Genomic DNA, 26,007 nt, shown 5'->3' with positions numbered 1-26,007 from the left:
TTTAATTTATAATAAAATAACATTTAATTTATTGGAATTTTATACAAAATAGACTTTGGTCAGATAGCACTTGAGCTCTTGTTGGAAATATTAAACATGCAAAAAGAATTAAGCATAAGAATATTCAAGCAAAGACATATTACTACCGACTTTTTAAATCAATAAAGCGCCACCAAAAATAATTATATTCTTGCTCTACAGAATATATTTCTTTCATATTTCTTTTTTTTTTAAGATTTTATTTATTTATTCATGAGAGACACAGAGAGAGGGAGGCAGAGACACAGGCAGAGGGAGAACCAGGCTCCTTGCAGGGAGCCCGACTTGGGACTCTATCCCGGGTCTTCAGGATCCTGCCCTGGGCAGAAGGTGGCGCCAAACCGCTGGGCCCCCGGGGCTGCCCTTCTTTCATATTTCTTATATTGATTTCTTAGGTATTGTTTTATTGGTTTTAGTTTTATAATCTTTGGGATTGAAGATATAGTATGTATATTAAGAAACTGACATAATCAGATGTGTTGATTTCTTTGTAAATTTACCTCTATGGGGGAAAAAAAACGAATATATATGGAATATTCACCCTGGACCTACCCACTGGAGAAAGTAGTCTGGGAGTCCTAAAAAGAATCCATTTGACTGTTTTATAAGCCATATTCCTACAACTAAACAATCATTGAGTGTAAAGAAATAGCACCATATTGTGGTAAGATTTTTCACATTGGACATTTGAGGCTCAGGACCCATCCGTTCTGTTCCATGTTCTAAGTTGGATGATGCTTTTTAAAAATTTTAAACATGATTCTAGATAATGGGAAAGGAAGCCGAGGCACAGGAATGATATTCAGTCTTCAGGTTCTGGCTGGTTGTAGCCATCACATTCATACATTGTCCAGTTCTTTCTCCTTTGGGACCTTTAAAGAAAACAAATTTAGGGCACTTTGTAGTTTCTTTCGCTTGGCCACGTCAGAGGTTAGGATAGAAGCAAAGATATTTTCTATAATTATTATCCATGTTCAGAAAAAACTAAAAATAAAAATTGTTTGTGTTGGGGAAGAATGAAAGAACAAAAACATTTACCCCACTCACCCTGACTACCTTCTCTTTCCTAAGTTGTTCTCTCTGAAAATCCCATTGAACACATCAAAATATCTATCACTCTTAAGCTCTGTAAGAAATAATCTGGGGAAAATGGCAAGGGAGTAAAGAGGTACACACTGGAGGTTAGAAAGAAGATGATGTTATTCATAAAACCTTTTGTGAGATTCTTCACTAAGTTCTTAAGCTTTCCATATTCTACTGTTTTTGACTACTCAGGTATATGGTATAAAACCTCATGCCACTGCCTGGGATTCCTATTATTTTTATGAGTAGCTTTTTATTGTTCTCAGAGGAGCAAAGGACATTTGCCTACTAAATTCTGTCTTTTCTTCATGTCCTTTCTGCTTTGGAAAAGACAGTAGCTTTTGATTTTATTTGTCTGGACACATTGTCTCAATTTCTCTCTATAAATATGCAGATTATCCAAGTTTGTCACAAGGATGCCGAACAGACAATTGGGCTTGGGTGAGTAAAACTTTCCCTGGTTTAGTCATCATTTACATCCTTAGAAAACTGTACATACAGTACCTCCCAATAAACAGAATCATCAAAGAAGTTGTCCTTAGATGGCTGTCCACGGACAATGAACCTGAGAATTAAACCTGTGAGAGTAGGGAGAAAATAAGTCATGTTATGATGCTGAAGAGGAAAACTTACTTGCATAGTAGTAAAAATACTGCTATAAGGTGCACCTGGCTGGCTTCAGTCAGAAAGTAGGCAACTCCTGATCTTGGGGTTTTGAGTTCAAATTCCACATTGGGTGGAGATTAATTAAAAATAAAATATTTTAAAAGTATATATTGCTATAAAATCATCCCCTTGAGCTTACATGATAACTACTATCAGAAGTTTATAATATTTTCAAATTCACCAGGCGATATGTTTATCATCTATTATGCTGATAGCATGCATGGAACTGTTTACTTATCATCCTACCTGTGATCAGCCCTCCAGCAATTGCTGATCCAATGGAAGAACCTAGGGCAGCTGCCTGCATTGTCATGCTAGACCTAAGAAGCCAAAAGAAAAGACCAGTGTTGGTTTTCCAGGATTACCAGCAGACAAATCTCATGTCCTGGGGGAGTGGATGCTTGCCATCTTCAGGCCAGAGAGCAGCATTACATCAGCAAACAAACATTCGTTATGATTTTTCTTTTATTTTGTATTTTTATTTTCTTTGAAATTCTTGAGCAATATTTAAAGGTTCTTATAAGCACTCAAGCAAAATTGTCTTTTTCTTCAGAAATGAAGAAAAGGTCTTCCTTAGAAAGAGTTTAGTATTTTCTAAAAATATGGTACCAGATTCTGATCCCTGATCCATTCAACAAATATTTATTCAGGACTCACTCTGTGCCACTTTCCCTTTTAAGCACTACAGATGGAGTAATGTACAAAATAAACACTAGTGGCCATCTTTCCTTACCCCATACCAAAAGGAGCAATTGCACTTTAATTTAAAAAATCAGCAAGATCAGAAAAGCTAATTTTAGCATATATTGTAAAGACAACTCATTAAAATCTCTGTAAGTCATCTTAGACATAGTTACCTTAAAATAAAATTAGTGAAAAAAGTGCCTCATAATTTTGGGGAATGGAAAAATCATTAAAAGCTAATGAAATGCGGGATCCCTGGGTGGCGCAGCGGTTTGGCGCCTGCCTTTGGCCCAGGGCACGATCCTGGAGACCCAGGATCGAATCCCACATCGGGCTCCCGGTGCATGGAGCCTGCTTCTCCCTCTGCCTGTGTCTCTGCCTCTCTCTCTCTCTGTAACTATCATAAATAAATAAAAATTAAAAAAAAAATTAAAAAAAAAAGCTAATGAAATGCATAAGGTTGTTATATGAGTCACAAAAGGACTAGGAATGTGAATACTTCTGTAGCATGGCAACTCTTAGCAGGCAATTCATAAATAGTTGTTGATGGACTGAATGAGTGATTATGAGAAAGCAAACAACTGGAAAATGAGAGTTTTTTGGTGTTTCATCTTCATCATCCAAGAGAGAGTATGTATTTAACTCAGATTTCTGTTTTTTCTTTTTATTTGAAGGTTTTTTTTTCTACTATGTGAAAAAAATTGTACTGATAATACATGATGATTGTAAAAATATGAGAAACAATTAATCCAGAAAAATAAGGGAAAAAGTTTAATTTCCCTCAAATCCTACTCAGCACAAGAATGTAAAAGAGAGACATATATTTTTATAAAAAGGCAATCACGTTATAATATTGATTTTCCCATTAATCCTTTTAATCAAAGTGTCCTTTGATGTCAGTAAATGTAGACCTGGATCCTAATTTTAATTACTACTGAGTTAGGGACAAATAGGGCTAGGCAGGGCTAGGTTGGGGGTCACAGAATCAGGCTCACAGAAATCCCAAAAATGCTGAGGTGTAAGGAAACCAGAGATAAGAGAGCCAGCCAGACCACCCTGCCCTAGGTGTATGGGTGGGAGGATGTCTTTTTTATGACAATCATCTGCGACCAACAAAGAATAGTCAAGAATAGACTCCAAAGAAGTAAGCCATTAAAGATGTTATCACCAGCCCTAACTCAAACCAAGACAGCACAAGAATTGCAAGGTCACAAGTTTCCTAGTCAGTTCTCAATAAAAAATTGCTACTATAAGCCCTCAGTGGCAACCCTGTAGGGACCCCTCTCACTTCTGAGAGCTTTCTCTGTATCTTTGCAAACTTCTATTGCTTTACTTGTTCTCCTTTGCTAGGTTCATTCTTCGATTCTGTGAGACAAGAACCAAGCTGTCTCGTATCACTACCAAGTACTACACTGTAAAAAGGTACTGTAATTATAGTTCTACAGGTTGGATTCTTAGTTGTTTCCAATGTTTCATATTTTTAAAAAAAATGCTGAGAACACATCCTCTTATGAGCATGCTTATGAATTTGCCCAATAATTTCCCTAAAATAAAACCGATTTGGAATTGAAATTATTAATAAGAGTTCACACACTTTTTAAAGGGCTTTTTGAAATAGAAAAATATATATTCATATTCCCATTTCTCTATTTTAGCTACCATTCAGTAGTACTATTTACTTAATTTTTACTAACTTGATAACCGAAAAATTGGTAACTTGTGTTAATTTGCACTTCTTTGATTACCAGTGAGGTCAACTACTTAAAATATATTTATTCATTTGATATTTTTCTTTTTAAAACTGCCTGTTAATTTTATCAGAATTTGCCAAAATCTTTTCCACAGTATTAAAAGATATTTTGATAAAAAGAGTTCCATGATAAAACAGGCTTGGAAAATATGAGGTTTAACAAAATTAACAGCCTTATTAAAATTACGCTGCCATAATGTGCCCAGATGTCCTTTAAGAATATTTACTTTTCCTGTTCTATGCTTACCAAGAAGCCTGATTTGCATTTTAATATTCTGAATAGAAACACCTGGGTAAATAGTCTTGGCTGTTGGCCAAAATATTTTGTCTGGTGTGTGAAACATATGTGAATTTCATCCATGTGAATAGGTCTTCCAAAGCTCATCATCCACCCCCACCTCCAAGTCCCCCTGAGCGTGTTGAGGAGTGGCTGCTTAGCCTGAATACCCAAGGACTAGACTCTCAACCACAGAACCTACCCAAAATCTGGCCACCCAATGAGACCCAGACTCAGCCTATGAGAGCCTGATAATCTTGTTTTATTACATACATCCATGGAACTGTGCAGGCATGATGCTCAAGAATTCCTTTATTTCTAATCATGAGGCACATCTTAAAAGTGTTTTTGCAGAGTGTTTATACACTATAGCACTTAGGAGCTCATGGACTCCTGCATTTATCATGCTTGATTTGCATTCAAATATGCTAGTGTTCGGTCTCAACAGCATGTTAGGTCCTGGAGAGAATTACCAGAAAATGTGGGTATTTCTGGGGTTGTTCTCCAATTTTGTGAAGGAGGCAAAAAAAGAAAACAAACAGAAGATATGAGTGGTCTTTCCAGATGAAAGTGGAAGCAAGCTAGCTATTCAGTAGAAAATGTTTAAACTAAACAAATTTTTCAAATATTTATCATTACTGGTCTCAACAGAATTGAATTTTAATCTATTAGAACTAAAGAGATTTTTCTCTTCAGATTATTCAACTCCAGCCAGTAGTTGCTTTGAGACATTTTCAAACATATTCATCTTTACTTCATGCTTTCAATTGGCTTTAAAAATTGAGTGTTTTGGTTCCTCTTTACTTAATGTCTGAGTGATCTGGACTGGACTGAGTGATCTTCCTAGCTGTTTTGCATGGATGACATTTATATCAAATTGTTCTAATCTTGTTACCTAAAAATGACAACAGATGGCCTTTGACATTACTTTTGTTGTCCTGGATTTGACTGATAACTGTTTTTTTTTCCCTCTGGCCATTTAAACAGTTATGCCCCCTTTGGGAAGAATCTAGGTCTATTAGAGCTTGAAGGGATTTTAGAGAATAAATAATATAATTCTCTCATTTTATAGAAGAGGAACTGAGAACCACAGAAGCTAAGTGAATTTTCAAAGGCCTCATTATTAACCATTAGCAAAGCTGGAGCATATGCCAGTCTTCCTGATTCTCCAGATCCAGCTGCTTTTCACATTATGCTAACTCATTATTCTATGTGTTGATTATAGGAAATGACCACTCAGCTCATCACGGATGCCCCATCCTCCATTTTGGTGAGACCAACTAAAAGAGTAAGCCTACTATAATTTGGTTGCGATTATCAAGTTGCCCTATCTGCAAGGAGACACTTGCCTATGGTAGAAAAATTTAAAATTTAAATTAACACTGTTAATTAAAACAAATGAAAACCAATCACCATTAATAATATTAGTTCTGACACATCTTCCTATACAGTTCTATTATCTCAGTTGTGTCTCTTTGGCTCCAGTAAGGACAATACTTATGAACTGTGGCCTGGATTGCTAAAGAAAAGGCTCTCTCATCTCCAGGTTCCTCAGGAATGAGATAAAACATCATCAAACCTCAGGGTGCAGGAAAACCCATTCTTTAACTCACGCTGTAGATACTCCCAAGAGTATCGCCACAATGCTTGAGAGGCCTCCTACCACACCAGGTAAGCCATGCAGGTTATGAACACCACATGTATCATGGATCCTCAGTTTAGCAGTAAGACATGGCTAAAATTGTAAAAAGAAGAAGGTTTATTATTTTGACATATAGAGTTCTGTAACTGAAGTCAATGACTATGCCCCTTTTACCATCCAGATCTAAAACCCCTTAAGTCAGAGAATCTGAATATGTTAGTACAAAACTACTCTTGTTAGTTTTTAGTAGATGGTTTTGAAGTTTAAGTGATTTCAAATTATCCTCCTTCTTACCTACTGATGATAAGGAGTTTAAGGGGTTAAAAGGGCACAAAATCCTCAATTATACAAATAAACATCACCTTTAGTGGAACTGTCCAAAGGAAGTAACACCAGTACTTAACATTTAATTCACACTAATTATTAAATAATTTATCAGATTCTTTCCCGTTACACAAAAGAAGTCAAGGAAGAGTGGAAACCACTGCACAATGAAATGTGAGTGGTATTTCTGACAGGAAGGGAAATGATCCTCAAACAAGGAGGGGTGATGATAAAAGGAATTTTCATGGCTTTTCTCTGTTGGTGGCATGCCTGAAGATGATGGTACAGATTCAAAGTTTGAGGGCACTTGTCATACTTACGGTCAGGAACCGGAACCCCAACACGGAGACCATTCCCGCAATGCTCCCAATGATCAAAGAACCATAGGGGTGAATCTTCATGTCTGCACAAGTGCCCACAGCCACTCCTCCAGCCAAGGTTGCATTTTGAATGTGAACCTGTGTGGAGCACAGAAACACGAATGAAGTGAGCTGAATGAGGCAGCCTTCGGAAGCAGTGAAGCAATCTACATAGGGTTCCATGGACCCCATGGCACATTCTTCAGTTCAAAGAGCTATAGATTATTTTTTAAAAAGATGACAGAAGGCCTTTCTTCCAAGCAGGTGACATTTGATATCTTCCTTGCTGGAGTTCTTGGTAATGACTAAGTGATTGGGTTAGTGAGACCAGTTTGGGGAGGGATGTGAGGAAAACCAAAGAAGTGGTAGTGGAAGACCGGAGTATGTACAGTGTAGTTATCCTAACTGTGGTATGTCTATTTTTTTCAGTTGGAGAATGCATTTGTGGTATTCATGAACCAAAAGAGGTCTGTGGCTACTGTGTGCTTTGTGGAGTCCATGATATCCCAATATTTAAAGATGGAATGTAGAGACACCAAAATGTGCACATTATCCATGAGAGACAACAGCTTTCCCAAGTTTCATTATTGGGAACATTTGAAGATGGTGGAAAGAGTAACCAATTTCCATTTACCAGAATTCCTCATAGGAATCATGTTTTGGCTGTTCTGTCTGAGGGGGAAAGTTCATCCCTACTTTTAATTAGGACCGAGTTGTACATGTACAATTTTTTTCTTTTTGTGTTTCCAATTTTCTTTCATTAAGCAATTTGTACATTGAAATCCATGTCCTTAGCTATGCTTGAAGAAATTACAATATCCTTTTCCTCCCTCGGGCTGGAAAAGAAGAGCAGCTGATGTGTGGATTATTCCTTCACTGACATTTCTCTGCTTCATAGGCAAGAAACTCAAAAGACCAACTTGGGGAGGATTTTAAAAAATGTGTTTGAAATAACTTTAGACATGTAATAGTTGTAAAAATCCTGCAGAGTTTCCATATATCCCTGACCCAGTTTTTCCCAATGTTAACATCTTATGCAATCAAAGAACCAGGAAATTAGCACTGATAGAATGAATTCTAGTAAAAGTCTTATTTGACTTTTACCAGCATTCCCAGTAATGCCCTTTTTCTTTTCCAAGGTCCTATTCAGGATCTCATGTTGCTTTTAGTTGTCATTTCTTTGAGAGGAATATTTGCAGTCAGGAAAACAGAATTAACGTGCACCTTCCCCCCATTCTCTTTCTCTACACTTGGCAAGTTTTGTTTCTAAGGAGGATTTTCTAATACCTTGGAGACAGTCAGCTCTATCATTAAAGAAATAGGGCTCAAATCTTTGATTTTTGCATGACTATATCCCTTAATAGACTGTAAATTCCTTGGGACACTTTTTGATTTGCCACAATACAAATTTGATGAAGAAACAAATGAACATAATTTTCAAAATATTCTGCAAGGTTTGCGGTGTTGTGATTTGTTGTGGCAGCTCAGCAGTGGTGCAGAAATGACCCACTCATCTGAGCAACCACCAGTGTCACTTAGCGAAGCTTCCATGGTGGTTAATATGTACTTACCATATCGAGCTTGCCTCTGTGCCCAACAAGACTGGACATTGCAAAGGCTGTGAGCACGCAGGCAACAAGAGAGAGGTATGTATTTATGATGGCCAGGTACTGTTCCTCGGCAGTTTCAGCGATGGCTGAATTAAAGCTGGGCCAAAACATCCATAAGAAAAGAGTCCCTGCAGTAAAACACAGAAAAGGAAATTGGTTCTGGATGTGGAAGACAGTCCAGCAGAGGCAGTTTGCCTTAGGTACTGAATCAGGCAAGTTCATCTCTACTCACCGATCATTGCAAACAAATCTGAGTGGTACTCAGACTCTTCCTTCTCATGACCCTTTCTCAAGCCTGTCCGGTACAGGGCACCTGCTACTGCCAAGCCAAAGTAGGCCCCAAAAGCATGGATGGTCATTGATGCTCCAATGTCAGAGGCCTGAGGGGCAAAGCATTCATGGTATTAGAGGTGAAACTTAGTCCCACTACGGAGCAAAAGTCAATGAAAGGACTGCTTCATTGGTTAAATGATTGCTCCATAGTGAGACTCAGTTTCACTTCTAATAAAATTAAAAAGAAAGGAAGGATGTGCCAGAAAGAATAAAACAGGATAGTGAAATTAAAAAACATACAGACTTTGGAGACATGCAGAACTGACTTCCAATGCTCTATCAGGTACTTCCTTGCAATGTGACTTTAGGTAAATTACTATACTTCTCTGGATGTCTGTTTCTGTAAAGTGGGAAATATTACCCAGCTAATATAGTTGTGAGGAGACTTAGTGGGGCCATGTTTGTAAAGTGCTAGGTATTCGTGACCTTCCATTCATTATAAGTTACTTTTCCAGGTTAGGGAAATTCTTACTGAAATATTATGTACTGTGCTTGTTTCAAAAGGAAGATGCTTTTTGCATTCATTTGACATTACAGTTAAAACTCACTTAATTGCAATTCAAAGACTTGAAGCTTTCAAAAGCCCCAGTCTTTCCTATATTTTATTTTTTTCATTGTGTTATGTGATGATGTGAAAACCAGCCGAGGTCCAAGATTCATTTGAAGCAATATATTTAGGTCCCTCCTTAGGACACTATGAATTTGATCCAGTTTTCTACATTTGTCTGCCACTAGAGGAAAAGGTAGGAGTACCAAATCTGAGGCATCGTTCCTACTGTACTTATTAAGGTAGGAAAATGATACAAACTTATTAATTTACTTAGGATTTTCATACTTGATACATTCTTTTGTACCATTCAGATCCAGCTAAACTGTCACTTCCTCAGAGAGGCCTTCCTTGATTCCACAATCTAAATTAGGTCTTCCAGTTACGCTCTCCCATAGTCCCCTCTACTTATTTTTCATAGCAGGTATTGCAATTTATAATAATATTTGTATGTGCATGTACATGCAGGTGGCTCTGGTGGGTGGGTGATATATGATTCCCTATTCGATGTCTATCTCTCTCACTGGACTGTAAATTCTATAGATACAGGGACATTAGCTATTTTGTCAGTCAAAATCACCATCACATGATACCTAGAAAATTTTCGAAAACATTTTATGTTGAGAGTAGAGGTGGGCGAGGGGATGGGAGAAATAGGGGATGGGAGAAATAGGTGATGGGGATTAAGGAGTGCACTTGCTGTGATGAATACCAGGTGTTGTATGGAAGTGTTGAACACTGTATTGCTCTCCTGAAACTAATATTACACTGTATGCTAACTAACTGGAATTTAAATAAAAACTTAAGAAGAATTTGCTGTGACATTAAATGTTCAATAGAAATGAGCAAAATACTGGGGTATGTTTGGAAATATTCTATCGATTATCCTTAGGGAAAAAATTTGATCTAGACTTTAACAAAAGCCTTAGAAAGGGCTAGTCAGGGGCGCGTAGGTGATTCAGTTGGCTAAGAGTCCGCCTTTGGCTCAGGTCATGATCCTGGGGTCCTGGGATGGATGGAGTCCCTTGGCTACCTGCTCAGTGGGGCACCTGCTTCTCTCACTCCCCCTGCCCTTCCCTTCCCTGCCCTCCACCCCATGCTTGCCTTCTGTTTCTATCATGTTCTTAGTCTCTCTTTCTCTCAAATAAAATATTTTTTTTTAAAAAAGTAAAGGCTAGTCATGTAGTAGTTGAAATATAATAGGAATTGATCATTAATAGGAAATATAATGTAATAAAATGAGTTATGGAGTTAGAAAAATCTAGGCTTGAATCCAGATTTGGACCAGTCATTCAGCATCTGTGATCATTAGTTGTAATTTGTATAACAGTAACAACATAATATCCAGGTTGTAGTGTGGCAGTGACAATGAAATGAGGCAATGTTGATAAGACTCCTGGTTTACCAAAGACACTCAAATAAGTGATGAGTGTAATTACACTTGCTATGCTATTATGCTCATCAATGTTTGTCCCTATGTAGAGTGGGCATCCTTTAGGTATAACCAGAACTGATGTCCAAAGCTAGTAAGTAAAAATCCTCTAATCTTTACCTGAAATATCTCACCAACCACATATTCATTGCCAGCAAAGACCGTGATTTCTATTATTGTCATGATCAGCATTTGGGTTGGACTTATTTTTCCCAGGACAGCTCCAAAAGAAATCAGGACTGTGGCTGTACTGAAGTCTGCATTTATCATGCTGAGGAAAAAAGAAAGAATACATAAAAGAATAATGCACACCCAACATAAAACTGTGAGCTGGGATGAATTACAGCATCACTTTATCCAGCGTGCAAGGTCCCCTCCCCACAGCTCCCCATCAGGTGTTCACCCCATGTACCCTTTCACACATTCTCACTTCTTTACCCTACCTCTTGTCCATCTGCCATAAGCTCTAGCTGCTCCAACATTTCCTTTTTTGATCAACCTGTTCTTGATCTCATTTAGGTTTTTCTTTATTTTTGTCAGTCTGATAAATGGATTATTTTCTGCAGTGTTTACATTTCAATATGTAAATATAGACATGTAGAAAAATAGCTAATGGAGGATTTTTGTTCCCTGTAGCTGAGATGGAAGGAATAATCTTTTTATGAAAGGGGATTTTTTTTGTGTCCTTAGAGTCAAACCAGAGAGATACAGACATGGATGTATGACCTAGCTCAGTAGAGCAAGGTGTTGATGCACATCCTGAGATCCCAACAATCTTCTGTGGTCTAAGGGAGACAGTGTGCCTCCAGTTCGGAGGCTGACTGACAAGACACCAAGCAGAGAAATAACTGCTCTGAAGACACAGTGGTTGAAAATAAGGGATGCTCACTTTTTGATTCCAATGTAAATTGTCTGTCCGTGGCGGTGCACCATCCCCTGAACAAAAGTTCCCCATTGGAGGCCCAAAGCAGCAATAAGTAGATTGATGCCCACACTACTGAAGCCATATTTTTTCAGGAAGGTCATGAGGAAGCCAAATCCGACAAATATCATTACATGCACATCTTGGAATACTGAAAAAAAAAAAAGAGGAAAAAAATTCTATGTTGGGGGAGAACTAAGCAAGTATTGCATCATAGTATATCCCATTTTTAAATGTCACATCTTTTATATAAAACACTGCAAAGGGAGAGCATTAACTGGGCAGCCAGCTGCCTACCAGCCATGAGACTTTGGGCAAATTATTCAGTATTTGACCCTTTTCTTAGAATACCCTAAGAGTTTTCCATTATTTTCTACCTGTGGAAGACATTGCAAAGCACAGTGCAAACATCATCCGCTCTTGCAGACTTTCCCAGTTCTCCCAGGGAAAATTAACATTTCCTTTGTCTTTCACACATCATTCTGCACATTACTTCAACTTTAGCATTTGCCACACTATATTAGCATTTATAATTTTTACATGGAAATTATCATAAAAATGGGTCAGTTATTGGCAACTTTTTGTGGTTCAACCTAATAGATACACAAAGCAAACTGAAATAGAATTGGGCATAAATATAAAACCAGAGAGGAAAAAGAAAATATTTAATGTCAAATTACTATGAACCACTGTGGCCAGGGGTTTAAGTGGAAATAATCATGAGGGAGGACATGCCTCAAAAATCTCAGAGGAAACTCAGAGAAATAGAATCCAACTGATTTCTAAAGGTGGGGGGTTAAGATTTGAATCCAGGCTTGACACCAATTCCTCCATGCATTGAGCATGGTAGGGATGGCTGTAAATATAACCAAGACAGAATGTTGGCCTCCCAGGCGCTCAAAGACATGTAATAGTAATACAGGTAATAGTAATAGTAATAGTAATCTCTTGGTTCTTTTTACCTCTGTTCTACCTCGGGCTCAAGAGACATTGTGTTCGAGGTTGGGAGATTATGCCACTTAGCTCTCTCTACTGTAGGAGATGCTGTGATACACTCTCCAGAAACCCCTTTTAGAAATTAAGAACTTATTCTTTCCATTCCCCTGGCTGTAGGGAGTGCTGCTAGATGATAACCCTGAGCTCTCAATTCTTTCAGGGAAATGCTCTTACCTTTTCTGGGTCAGCCTGTACCCAATGACTGATTCACAGGGGCATCCCCTGGCCTCAGGGGAGGACCACCTGCAGCTAAATAATTCCAGTCTCAGGATACCCTGTGGGGTCTCTCCCTGCAAAACTTCCCACTACAGGTGTTGATCCTTAAGGAACTCTCTACTAAAACTCCTTTCAGGCTAATGTCTATCTTAAAGTCTGATTCCCAGGGAGCCCAACCTGTAGCACCTTCTCTATGGGCTACATTCCTCTCTGCGGAACTTTCTTGACCTTCTCTCCCTGACACAACTTGCATACCACATTAATTTTAAACTTTGCAAATTAAATTTAATGAAATAATCTGTGACAGTGATCCCACTCAGAAGTGGATGAAGATGTTGACTTTCCAAAGGCACCCAGCATTTCAAAAGCTCTTTGAAGGCATATGAAGGGCTTCTTGGGGGGCATGGGGATTTATCCTAAGGTATTACTCTACGAAGAATAACAAGACAGACAGATATGCTTAGTTTCATAGATTGAGTCAGTAGGATCCCTCGGTGGTCTAGAAGCCAATCTAACTTGTGGATGAAGGCAGCAAATATAAGAATAAAGGGAATGAGAGCAGCCTACTGTGATTCAGGCACATACTAGGGTCATTTACTCTTCTGACTCTATCCATACAATGATGTTTTTGGTCATGTTATTGTTCATTGGAGCAGTATGAGGAGGACAAAAAAAGGAATAGTATATTTCTAAAAATTGTCCCTTCTCAGCAACTTTGAGGAAAGTCTCAGAGAGGAGAATGCTGTGCTTTCTTTCTTCCAGTTAGATAATGCGGACTGGCCAACAATCTCACTTAATGCCAGCATTCTGGGGGGCCACCCCCATCTCATATCTATTCAGGGAACTTCAGGATTGGGATTCTATGTGACCTGTTGATTGGCAACTGTCAATTAACGTGAACCTGTTTGTTTTTTGAAATATAAGTACCATACATATTATCTGTGTGCTGATGGTTTTCTCCTCCTCAGATTGTTACTGCTTTTCGCCACAAGGGGGCTTAAGAACCTCATCTACCATTTAAGTCTCTAAGGTGACTACAAAGTTGTGAATCATAATGATTTTGTATAAAAAGTGTGGATAAGAAAGATCTATAAACAATTAGGATTCTGTATTGCCTTTTATCCTGCTCTAAGAATTTGTGGGTGGGAACTAGACAGAGGATCGTGAGTTTAGTTTTATGGTGTGAAGGGAAGAGGATTGAACTTTTGTGAAGTCTTCTAAAAGGTTTCAAGAATTGCCAAGATTTGTCTATATCAGATATTTTCAATAGAGTGTGATTTTAGCCTCCAGAGCAAATGTGACAATAGCTGGTATTTTTGTTCTGTTTTACTTCCACCTTTATCTTGCGGTAGGGTATCTTGTAAGGCGTGGTAACTCAACATGTTTAAGATGCAACTGATGGCTCCAACTCACTTTGCACCACTACTACCATCAAAAGAATGAAACAGACCCACCCGTCCTTTCCCTCTCTCTCCTGTAATGCCAGCTACCTCTCCATCCCAAACCCAACGGGTCTTTCCCTGGCAAACTTCTTTACCCCCTTCAAGAACCAGAATTTCTGCACACTGTTACGGGTCACAGTTGTAACATTGTGCATATCCCTCTTACTTTATTTCACTTGTTTATGTGCTTGTCTGTTTTGTTACTCTGTGTGCTTGCTTGTCTAAATGCTTGTCATTTATTCAAATAGCCTATGGAGTGAGCACTGCCAGTAAGGCACCCTTCCAGGAGAAAGTGAATCCAAGCGTAAAGGTGAGAACGAGAGGTGGCTTGTCGCTCATAGGCTCCATCAGAAAGTCTGGCATCTGTAGCTTTTCAGGAGATGCCTCAGTTATGCATAAATAAATGAATCACTGGTGAGGGCCACTGGGAATTCATCTAACTGGGACTATCAGTCTTTTATTTAGAAAAATTGTTTTTCTGGTGATGAAAATTTCAAGTCATGAAAATTGTTCAGCTGGTCAATTAGAAATTGGTTGGCTTTCTTCTTTCGTTTTGCTTTTTATTTATTTTTTATTTATTATTTTTTGCTGTGGGCAGATGGCCGGGACTTTATTACATAGAATGGGTTGCCAGCCACCTGCCTGTTTTTTTTTTTTTTTTGGTTGTTGTTGCTTTGCTTTTTAATGGTTAAAGGCTGGCAAGGTGTTTGCCAAGCACATAGCTTTTTGCTCTTAGAGAGTTCTAGTCCTTTGAATAATTTGGGATTATATTCTGAACTCTTATGAGAGAAAAGTATTCTTAGGGTGGTATCTTTCCTCTCCCACCTCCCAAATATTTTAATTTCACATATTTCAAATATTTAGAAAAATGATACAATGAATATATGTACTATTCACCAGATTTGTCAATTGTTGATATTTTCCATATTTACTCTCTCTCTCCAGATGTATATGTACATACTCTTCTTTTTTTTTTAATTTTTATTTATTTATGACAGTTACAGAGAGAGAGAGAGGCAGAGACATAGGCAGAGGGAGAAGCAGGCTCCATGCACTGGGAGCCCAATGTGGGATTCGATCCCGGGTCTCCAGGATTGCGCCCTGGGCCAAAGGCAGGTGCCAAACCACTGCGCCACCCAGGGACCCCTATATATACTCTTCTAAACCATTTGGAAGTAGGATGACATTTTGCTCCCAACCACTTTAGCGTGAGTTTCCTAATGAAAAAGATATTCTCCTAAATAATCATAACATCATCATCACATCCAAGAAATATGACATTGATACAATAATATTATATAATATAGAATCTATGTTGAAATTTTTCCAACTGTTCACAAATTATTCTTTTTTTAGGATTTTCAACCCATTATCCATTCAACTTTCATATATTTTTTTGTTTGCCATGTGTCTTTTATTTAGATGGGTTCTCCCACACGGTTTTGTCCTTAATGCGAAATGTCCCACAATTTGGATTTGTTTGACTGTTTCACCATGGTTAGAATGAGACTGAATATTCTGGGAAGAATATTATATGGGTGGTGCTATGCATTTCCCACTTCACCTCACGAGGTGGCATGTAATTTGTTTTTCCTATTATTGGTGATGATAAATTTGATCATGTGGTTGAGACTGTTCTGTTAAGTCTCTTCACCATAAATGTAACTTTTGCCTGATAAACTATAAGCAGTTTGTTGGGGCAATTCTTTCAGAAATGTGTTCTCTAGTAACTTTACCTAATGGTTTTTGCTTTCATTAAAGAACCTTGCTGGAATCAGTTATTACATTTTTAAGTTCAAAATTATAGTTTTCTGTATATATTATTTCTTTTATGTTAATTAGTTGGCATTCTTCTAAAAGGAAGAGCTTTTTCTCTCTCCTTTTGGGACCCCTCTTTGGGGAATATTTCTATGGTTTCACTGAATCCTTTATCTTCCTTTTTTTTGAGATTTTATTTATTTATTCATGAGAGATACACAGAGAGAAGTAGAGACACAGGCAGAGGGAGAAGCAGGCTGTCTATGGAGAGCTCAATGCAGGACTTGTTCCCAGATCCTGGGATCATGACCTGAGCCGAAGGTAGAAACTCAACCACTGAGCCACCCAGGCATCCTTGAATCCTTTATCTTTCTTTCCATGAATTACTATTAGCATGTCATTATTATTTTTAACTCTCCATTTATCCCCAATTTGTCTAGTTGGTGCTGCTTCAATCAGGATCATGCTGTGTTCTTTCAGCATATTCCCATTAGTCTTTACACCCTTGGCTTACCTAGTGCTTTCTTTACCCTGACCTGGAACCAACAATTTCTCCAATGAGCCTGTGAGTGGGGAATGGTATTCAGAAACTAGGATTTGGGTTCTATTTGTGCCCGTTGCTTCTAGTCCTTTCCAGTACACAAAAACTATTCAGTCAAAGGCAACATGCAGTGTTCTACTGGAGGCTGATATCTTCTTGTTAGGTTATAAACTACAGACAGTATGTTATTTTAGGAATAGAAACAATTCCAGGTAACATTTAGAATAACAGCAAACAATTCCCTAGGATTCATTTACACTACACAAATTAGTTACTCTTTGCCTGTAACTTGTTTCTAGATCTGCTAAATCTTTGGGTAATAAATGAGCTGAACAACATCTGAATAAATATAGAAACACATTCTTAAATGTAGCTCTTTAAAAATAGATCATTGTACTTAATCCATTGCTGGTATTGAAATTCATAACATAACGTCTAAGGGCCATGTACAACCTTTGCCAGTTTACCTCCATCTTCAGTGGTCCCAAAGTTGATTGGAGACACTTTCAAGGAGTCTGAGAGGTGAAAACTATTTTCATGATAATTCTATGGTGTTTACTTGCTTTTTTTTTTTTTTTTTTTTTGCTGTGTTGGTATTTCCAGAGATGAGGAAACAAAGGTGTGAAAAACTATGGGCACTTTAGTAGGATGAAAGCAGTAGCACCAAACTGCGCTGATGGTTGTGGTATTCTTTTTATTTTTTATTAAAATTCAATTTAATTAACATATAGTGTATTATTAGTTTCAGGGTAGAGTTTAGTGATTCATCAGTTGCATGGAACACCCAGTGCTCCTTCCATCATGTGCCCTCCTTACTGCCTATCCTTCAGTTACTCCATTCCCTTACCCCTTCCCTCCAGCAACCCTTAGTTTGTTTCCTAGAGTTAAGAGGTTCTTATGTGGTATTCTTAACTGACTGAGCCACCCAGACACCTCTCTTATGTGGTATTCTTAATGACCACTCACTTGAAGGGGGGAAAAAAGCAGGCTTTAATTAAGAATTCTTTGATGAAGTAGGAAAAATTATTAATTTAACTACTGACTTTCTTATACTATACATGTCCTTTTAATATTCTGTTTGAATTAGTCTGTGGAAATGCATTTATACATAAAGCATTGCTAACACATGATGTGCATCTCAGAAACAAAGCACGTTTGTTATTGTTTGAGTACCAGCTGAATGAGTAGTTTTTTTCATTGAACTCTATTTTTATTTAAAATAAAGACTGACATAAGCTATAGTTTTTCAGACAGGTATTGACACAGTCTGAGAAATGAATGAAGTGAGGCTGTCATTTCAAGGAAAAGAATTGACAGTATTTGTTGCCAGTAATAGCATTTGACTTAAAAAAATTATAATTTTAGAAAGCTTGTGTCTGTCCCTATGAGCTTATTAGCTTCCTGATACTTCTCAAGGGCTTCCTGAAGTTATTGGTGGTATTAAGAAGTATCCTTTTTAATTATTATATTATGAATATTATGTCAACGTTTGGAATATTATATGTTTGATTATTATATTATGAATAACTTTCAATCAATATTTTTCAAATGACCAATGCATTGTATAACAAGATCACACATAGGTAAAAACTACTCAAAGTGCAAGACCCATGGATTTGCATGTAATAGAGTATAACAACATCATGGATGTGGCTTTCATATCCCATAGCTATTAAAGATGTGTGTCTGTAGAATATCTAATAAGATGTTGACAGGCCTCAACAAAGGGCCTTCTCTCTAAACTCTCTTTTTTTCTACTCTGTCTACAAGTTAGCAAGAATTGGCCAAGTGTCACAGTCATGCTTCACTCCTCGTCAAACTATTTTTCTCAGCAGGGTGACTGATACTTGGCTAGGTACCATGAGGGCCAAAACTCCACAGGGTGTAGCTTATTTCTCAAATGACTATCTATGGGGGATCCCTGGGTAGCTCAGTGGTTTGGCACCTGCCTTTGGCCCAGGGCGCAATCCTGGAGACCCAGGATCGAGTCCCACATCGGGCTCCTTGCATGCTTCTCCCTCTGCCTGTCTCTCTCTCTCTCTCTCTGTATCTCTCATGAATAAAATGAATAAAATCTTTTAAAAAATGACTATCTAAGGAGTCATTCATGACATGAAATATGATGTTCCAATGTGTCACATACTTCGAAGGTTGTGCCCTGGGATGGTCCATGTGACAGCATACATTACTCTGCTATTCAGAAAAGCATAGCAGAAGCAAGCAAGAGGGATGAATAAACCTATATCTCACTGGTTTTATTTGAAATATAAATTAATACTCTGCCTTGCTTATTTGTGGAAAACTCATAATTTTTAGCACACTGCAGCTGAGAACTGTTGTAACACACCATGAGCTTCTTAAGCAGGAGCAGAGCCCTCCCTGTACTAACTTGAATCCTGCTCTTGGTTCAACACATGGTGCTAGACAGGCACCCCCAAGTGTTTGACGTGAACATTTCTTCTTCTTTTTTTTTTAAGATTTTATTTATTTATTCATGAAAGACACAGAGAGAGAGGCAGAGACACAGGCAGAGGGAGAAGCAGGCTCCATGCAGGGAGCCTGATGCGGGAATCAATCCTGGGACTCCAGGATCACGCCCTGGGCTGAAGGCAGGTGCTAAACCGCTGAGCCATCCCAGCTGCCCCGAACATTTCTTCTTAATAAGAGAATATTTAGTAATCTTTTCTAACGGTTTAAGCTGTCACATAAGTTTTGTGTAAGTCAATTTGAAATGTAGGGAAAAATGTAGAAAATGTAGGAAAATATATTTGTATCATCATAATCCTGTAGCTTCTGGGCTATTCTACAAGATGTTTGAGCCAGGGATAATATGGCTGAGTCATTTGAAAGCTCCAGGGTCACATCATCTTTTTTTTTTTTTTAATTTCTATTTATTTATGATAGTCACACAGAGAGAGAGAGAGAGAGAGGCAGAGACACAGGCAGAGGGAGAAGCAGGCGCCAAGCACCGGGAGCCCGACGTGGGATTCGATCCCGGGACTCCAGGATCGCGCCCTGGGCCAAAAGCAGGCGCCAAACCGCTGCGGCACCCAGGGATCCCAGGGTCAGATCATCTGCATGAAAATATTCCCCATTATATAACCCCATCAAAAAATGTAGGAATGAGAGAACAAATGTCATATGTTTTTTTAAAAGCTTAGACATACACCATAGAACTGTAATAAACATTGCTACTATTTTAAACGATTTAGTAAAGTTAATATTTAGTAAGTTAATTAATAATAAAATCATGTGTGCCTTATTTAAAAAAAAATCTATATACTAAGGATATATTATCACCTCCCGCCCTGGTGTTAATGATGTAATGAATATGCCTGGCTCCAAATAGATACTCAGTTAATGGTAATTATTATTGTTTTATTAACTATTTCGTTGCCTTCCTTGTCAAACTCAAAACTAAATCCTTTCTTTTCTTCAGTTAACCATTCCCGGGGAAGGAATCTGCTTTAGGTGCTCACACTTTTCTTCCATTGCAGAGGAACAAATTGCGTTCTTTTTCAAATGCTATAAAATGCAGAGTACATTCATTTACTTCCAATATCATCCTTAATATCACTTCTTATGTCTTAGGGCCCCCACATGAAGTCCAGGCTCCCTTCTCAATATTTCACTTTGTTTCTACTCTTTCTTTGAAAGTTACCTTTGATTCTTTGTTATTGTTGTTGTTTGAGAGGTGATATTTTTTTACTTTGCAGAAAGAGGAGTCAATTTAAGGGAAAATTAATTAAATCATTTAGCAGAGGTAGGCAACGCAAAAGATTAATCAATTGTTTTAATTTTTGGCTTCTTATGCTGATATTTTAATAGACATAGATTCTATCCAAACACATTAACTACAGAGACCGGATGTCATAGACCAGATACCTCAGCATAAACATATAATACCCTTAGCACTCATAAGTATCTCAAATTCTATAAGGTGCTCCTCCAGTGTGGAGCTCAGATGGTTACAGAATTCAAAGATTTCATAGTCTCCGTCCCCCAAATGGTTTCACATTCTGAAAAACCCAAAATGTATAATAAGAAGTAGATGGCTTACTCACGAGGATATAACTCAAGAGATCTGTCCACTTTTGTTGAGTTGGTGCTGTTGGGCTGCTGGATAGCATTCTGCTCTGTTTCATACTTGACAAAGAATCCAAATAAAACAATCATGGAAGCCTCCAGCAAAACAGCTATGGTAGGGAATATGAACCTCATGTTTGTGGCAAAGTACAGAGGCACACTGAGGGCTTCACAGGCTGTGGAAGGTTGATAAGAACAGGGGGACTGCTCTGTGTGTGGAATTGGGTTGCATGTTCAACTCACTCCAATGACATTGCAAGAAAAAAATGGGTAAAATTGATGAAACACCCCACCTCTTGGGGAGAGTTATGTTCTATAGTCGAATCATTCTAACAGCTAGTTTGAAGAATATACAATGTAGATTTGAAGAAGCCAGGCTACAGAAATGATCTATTGCACGAAAGTGTCTAGAATCTTATTTAACATAGGTCAACAGACACTTCTTGAGTGCTTACTGTATGGCAGGCACTGAGCTAGGCTCTACGGGAGACTTGAAACTAAATAAAATATAGAATGAATCTATTAATTTCCTTAAGGAAGTTAAGAATCTAGCTAGGAAGAAAGAAACAAACATAAATGATTGTATAAAAGCAAATTGGTAATATAATAGTGGTTATAAAAGTATTAGAGAACATATATAAGTCAGCAATTTATTTTGTCTCAGGCTAAGAACACTAGCACATGAAACAATATTGATGGAGACATTAAAAAATAGATAGGCTTTATTAGTAAGACTGTGGGACTAGCATCAGGCTTAGAAGAACACAGCATATTTGAGGAATAGCAATTAGTTATGCAAAGCTAGAATATAGCACAGATGGGGAAGGAAGAAGAAAATGTCTGGAGATAAAGCTGTAATGGTAGCTGGGCTGGATTGTAAAATGCCTTGTATTCAAAATTAAAGATACTAGATGTTGAATATTAGGCAATGGGCAATGAGGAAAATACAGCACTATAAGAAGTGGTTTTGCTTACTTAGGATAATGTTTTTCTTGAATTCATACTCTGCTTTACACAGATATAAGTATATGAGTGTACAAATACGTTGAGATATATATTTTAATGGTAAAATAGAAGAGAGTGCATGTAAACAGGGACATAGTTAATCCACACTCCTAACAAATAGTCACCTGTAAATAAGATGCCAAACAATTAAAAACTACCATGACAGCTCTTGCTTCCATCCTGTAATTATTCTCATAGCAGAATAAAGAGCTTTGAGAACATATAGCTAGCAATTAAATAAAATTATTTTAGTAAGACTCATTTTCAAAAGGTTTTATTCAGAATATAAGTACATATGACTGCTGGGCCATATTCTATATCACAACAAATGTTTATGAAAGAAAACAGCAAGTTTGTTTTGTTCTGTTTTGCTTTCCTCTTTCTGCTGTATTTGTCCACCACAGAACATATTAGGACTAAGTGACCTTTGACATTTTCTGAATGTACAATTCAAAGATTTTGGAAATGGCTATTTCCATTGTTCCTTACAGAATGGTACAGCAGGAGTGGGTTCATATGCTTAGCTAGGGGAATACATGTGTCCATTCCACACTTTGATTTCTGGTGTTGTAGTAGCCCAAAGATTGTTCTTGAGAATTCCAGCAAATCATAAATGCCAAGTGTTAATGTTGATAAACTTTATACCAGACTGTAAAAAACAAGCAACAAAGTATATATTGCAAGAAGATCTAAACAATATCATATATCAATGTAGCTTTAAGCTCTTTAAAAATGATAAAATATAGTATGTTGGCATATTGACCATTGAGGGGCTCAGATCTGCTGCTTGCCTTCCGAACCTTGGCATTGAAATAAGCTGAATCATGTACAATCCGGGAAAATAGTTATTTTTTTCTTATAGCTCTTCACTCAAACTGTTCTAAATGGAACACCCTTTTCACACATTCTCCCTCCCCACCCCCACCCCATACCCCATACCCTACACACATCAGCCTTCAGTTCTTAGATAAAAAGTGTCTTCCTTAGCAAAGCCTTCACTGACTTCCCATTTGAACCCAGGTTCTTGAAAATATCTCTCATTGAATTGTGATCTTCTCTTTCATAGCACTTCTTACAGTGGATTGTGTGTACTGTTTCTGTGGTGTTTATTATTTTTATGGCATTTAAAAATGGCTACTTTGGGGTACCAGGGTGGCTCTGTAGTTGAGCATCTGCCTTTGGCTCAGGTCCTGATCCCGGGGTCCTGGGATGGAGTCCTCCATCGGGCTCCCTGCAGGAGGCCTGCTTCTCCTTCTGCCTGTGTCTCTGCCTCTCTCTCTCTGTGTCTCTCATGAATAAATAAATTAAAAAATCTTTAAAAAAAAAATGGCTATTTCCCTCACTGTCTTGTTGCTCCCTGAGGACAATCCTGAATCCATTAACAATCACTCCCTTATCCCCATGCTCCCTTTCCAGCCCCAAGCAACCACTAATCTTCTTCTTACCTTTATTTATTTCCCTATGCTGGGCTTTCACATGAGTGGAATCATACAACATGAAGTCTTTTGTGACTGGCTTCTTCTATTTAGCACTTTTTTTAAAGGTTCATTCATGCTATAGTATATTTCAGTATTTCATTCCTTCCTATGAACAATTAATATTCTACTGTATGGCCATACCATTTTTTGTTTATCTGTTTGTCCATTGACAGATATTTTGTTTCTAACTTTTGTCTATTATGAATAATGATGCTTTGAATAGTCACGTACAATTTTTGGTGTAGACATGTTTTCTTTTTCATTTTTTTAAAAAGATTTTATTTATTTATTCATGAGAGACACAGAGAGAGAGAGAGAGAGAGAGAGAGAGAGAGGCAGAGACACAGGCAGAGGGAGAAGCAGGCTCTATGCAGGGAGCTTGATGTGGGACTCCATTCCGGGTCTCCAGGATCAGGCCCTGGACTGAAGGCGGCGCTAAACTGCTGAGCCACCCGGGCTGCCCTGTTTTCTTTTTTATTTATTTGTTTTTATTTAACTTCAGTTTGCCAACATATAGTATACACCCAGTGCTCATCCTATCAAGTGCCCTCCTCAGTGTCTGTCACCCAGTCACTCCAACCTCCTGCCCACCTCCCCTTCTGCAACCCTTTGTATCCCAGAGTTAAGAGTCTCTCATGGTTTGTTTCCATCTCTAATTTTTCCCACTCTCTTCCCCTACTTTCCCTTATAATCCCTTTAACTATTTCTTATATTCCACGTATGAGTGAAACCATATGATGGTTGTCCTCTGACTGAGTTATTTCACTCAGCATAATACCCCTCAGTTCCATCCATGTCAAAGCAAATGGTGGGTATTCGTCCTTTCTGAAGGCTGAGTAATATTCCATTGTATACATAGACCACAGCTTCTTTATCCATTCATCTGTCGAAGTATATCATGGCTCGTTCCACAGTTTGGCTATTGTGGATATGCTGCTGTGAACATTGGAGTGCAGTTGTCCTGGCATTTCACTACATCAGTATCTTTGGGATAAATACCCAGTAGTGCAAATTCTGGGTGGTAGGGTAGCTCTATTTTTAACTTCTTGAGGAACTTCCACACTGTTTTCCAGAGTGGCTGTACCAGTTTGCATTCCTACCAACAGTGCAAGAGGGTTCCCCCCTTCTCCACAACCTCTCCAACATTTGTTGTTTCCTGTCTTGTTAATTTTCACCATTTTCACTGGTGTGAGGTGGTATCTCCTGTGGTTTTGATTTGTATTTCTTTGATAGCAGGTGGTGTAGAGCATTTTCTCATGTGCTTGTTGCCCATGTGTATGTCTTCTTTGGTGAAATTTCTGTTCACGTCTCCTACCCATTTCATGATTGGATTTTTCGTTTCTTCGGTGTTGAGTTTGATAAGCTCTTTATAGATCTTGGATACTAGTGCCTTATTTGATGTGTCATTTGCAAATATCTTTTCCCATTCTGTAGGTTGTCTTTTAGTTTTGTTGACTGTTTCTTTTGTTGTGCAGAAGCTTTTTATCCTGATTAAGTCCCAATAATTCATTTTTGCTTCTGTTTCCCTTGCCTACATAGATGTATCTTGCAAGAAGTTGCTGTGGTCAAGTACAAAAAGGGTGTTGCCTGTGTTCTCTTCTAGGATTTTGATGGATTCTTGTCTCACATTTAGATCTTTCATCCATTTTGAGTTATTCTTTGTGTCTGATGTAAGAGAATGGTCCAGGTTCATTCTTCTGCATGTGGCTGTCCAATTATCCCAGCAACATTTATTGAAGAGACTGTCCTTTTTCCAGTGGATAGTCTTTCCTGCTTTGTCGAATATTAGTTGACCATAAAGTTGAGGGTCCACTTCTGGATTCTCTATTCTGTTCCATTGATCTATGTGTCTGTTTTTGTGCCAGTACTATACTGTCTTGTTGATCACAGCTTTGTAGTACAACTTGAAATCCGACATTGTGATGCCCCTGGCTCTGGTTTTCTTTTTCAACGTTCCTCTGGCTATTCAGAGTCTTTTCTGATTCCATCCAAATCTTTTGATTATCTATTCCAACTCTGTGAAGAAAATTCGTATTTTGATAGGGATTGCATTGAATGTGTAAATTTCCCTGGGTAGCATAGACATTTTCACAATATTCATTCTTTCAATCCATGAGCATGGAATATTTTTCCATCTCTTTGTGTCTTCCTCAATTTCTTTCAGAAGGGTTCTGTAGTTTTTAGGGTATAGATCCTTACCTCTTTGGTTAGGTTTATTCCTAAGTATCTTATGCTTTTGGGTGCAATTGTAAATGGGATTGATTCCTTAATTTCTCATTCTTCAGTTTCATTGTTAGTGTATAAGAATGTCACTGATTTCTGGGCATTGATTTTGTATCCTGCCACACTGCGGAATTGCTGTATGAGTTCTAGCAATCGTGGGGTGGAGTCTTTTGGGTTTTCTATGTACTGTATCATGTCATCTACGAAGAGGGAGAGTTTGACTTCTTCTTTGCCAGTTTGAATGCCTTTTATTTCTTTTTGTTGTCTGATTGCTGAGGCTAGGACTTCTAATAGTATGTTGAATAGCAGTGGTGAGAGTGGACATCCCTGTTGTGTTCCTGATCTTAGAGGAAAGGCTCTCCGTTTTTCCTCATTGAGAATGATATTCGCTATGGGGTTTCAATAAGTGGCTTTTTAAAAATAAAGGTTTTATTTATTTATTCATGAGAGACACACACTCACACAGAGGCAGAGACACAGGCAGAGGGAGAAGCAGGCTCCATTCAGGGAGCCCGACGTGGGACTCCATCCCGGGTCTCCAGGATCACACCCTGGGCGGAAGGCGGCGCTAAACCGCTGAGCTCCCCGGGGCTG

General features: G+C 38.2%; 1 protein-coding gene across 2 annotated transcripts; it reads right to left on the bottom strand.

Moving 5' to 3' along the window:
* Window positions 1-20,904, bottom strand: RHAG (Rh associated glycoprotein). Of its 2 annotated transcripts, none has more exons than XM_072832707.1 (10): window positions 20,686-20,904; window positions 11,636-11,819; window positions 10,867-11,017; window positions 8,667-8,814; window positions 8,396-8,562; window positions 6,786-6,923; window positions 6,113-6,234; window positions 2,035-2,108; window positions 1,627-1,700; window positions 1-911 (listed from the first exon to the last, which is right to left on the bottom strand). In XM_072832707.1, the coding sequence occupies exons 1-10, from the start codon at window positions 20,840-20,842 to the stop codon at window positions 879-881; spliced, it is 1,248 nt and encodes a 415-aa protein (XP_072688808.1). In that variant the 5' UTR covers window positions 20,843-20,904; the 3' UTR covers window positions 1-878. The 2 variants fall into 2 exon arrangements, with proteins under 2 accessions (XP_072688808.1, XP_072688809.1); XM_072832708.1 differs by having other exon boundaries at window positions 20,682-20,901.
* Between the last annotated feature and the right edge of the window lie 5,103 nt (window positions 20,905-26,007).

This window comes from Canis lupus, chromosome 7 (assembly GCF_048164855.1).
Source record: "Canis lupus baileyi chromosome 7, mCanLup2.hap1, whole genome shotgun sequence".
In the NCBI taxonomy this organism is placed as follows: domain Eukaryota; kingdom Metazoa; phylum Chordata; class Mammalia; order Carnivora; family Canidae; genus Canis; species Canis lupus.
The sequence above is the reverse complement of the archived record's forward strand: the minus strand, read 5'-3'. Positions and strand labels throughout refer to the sequence as shown.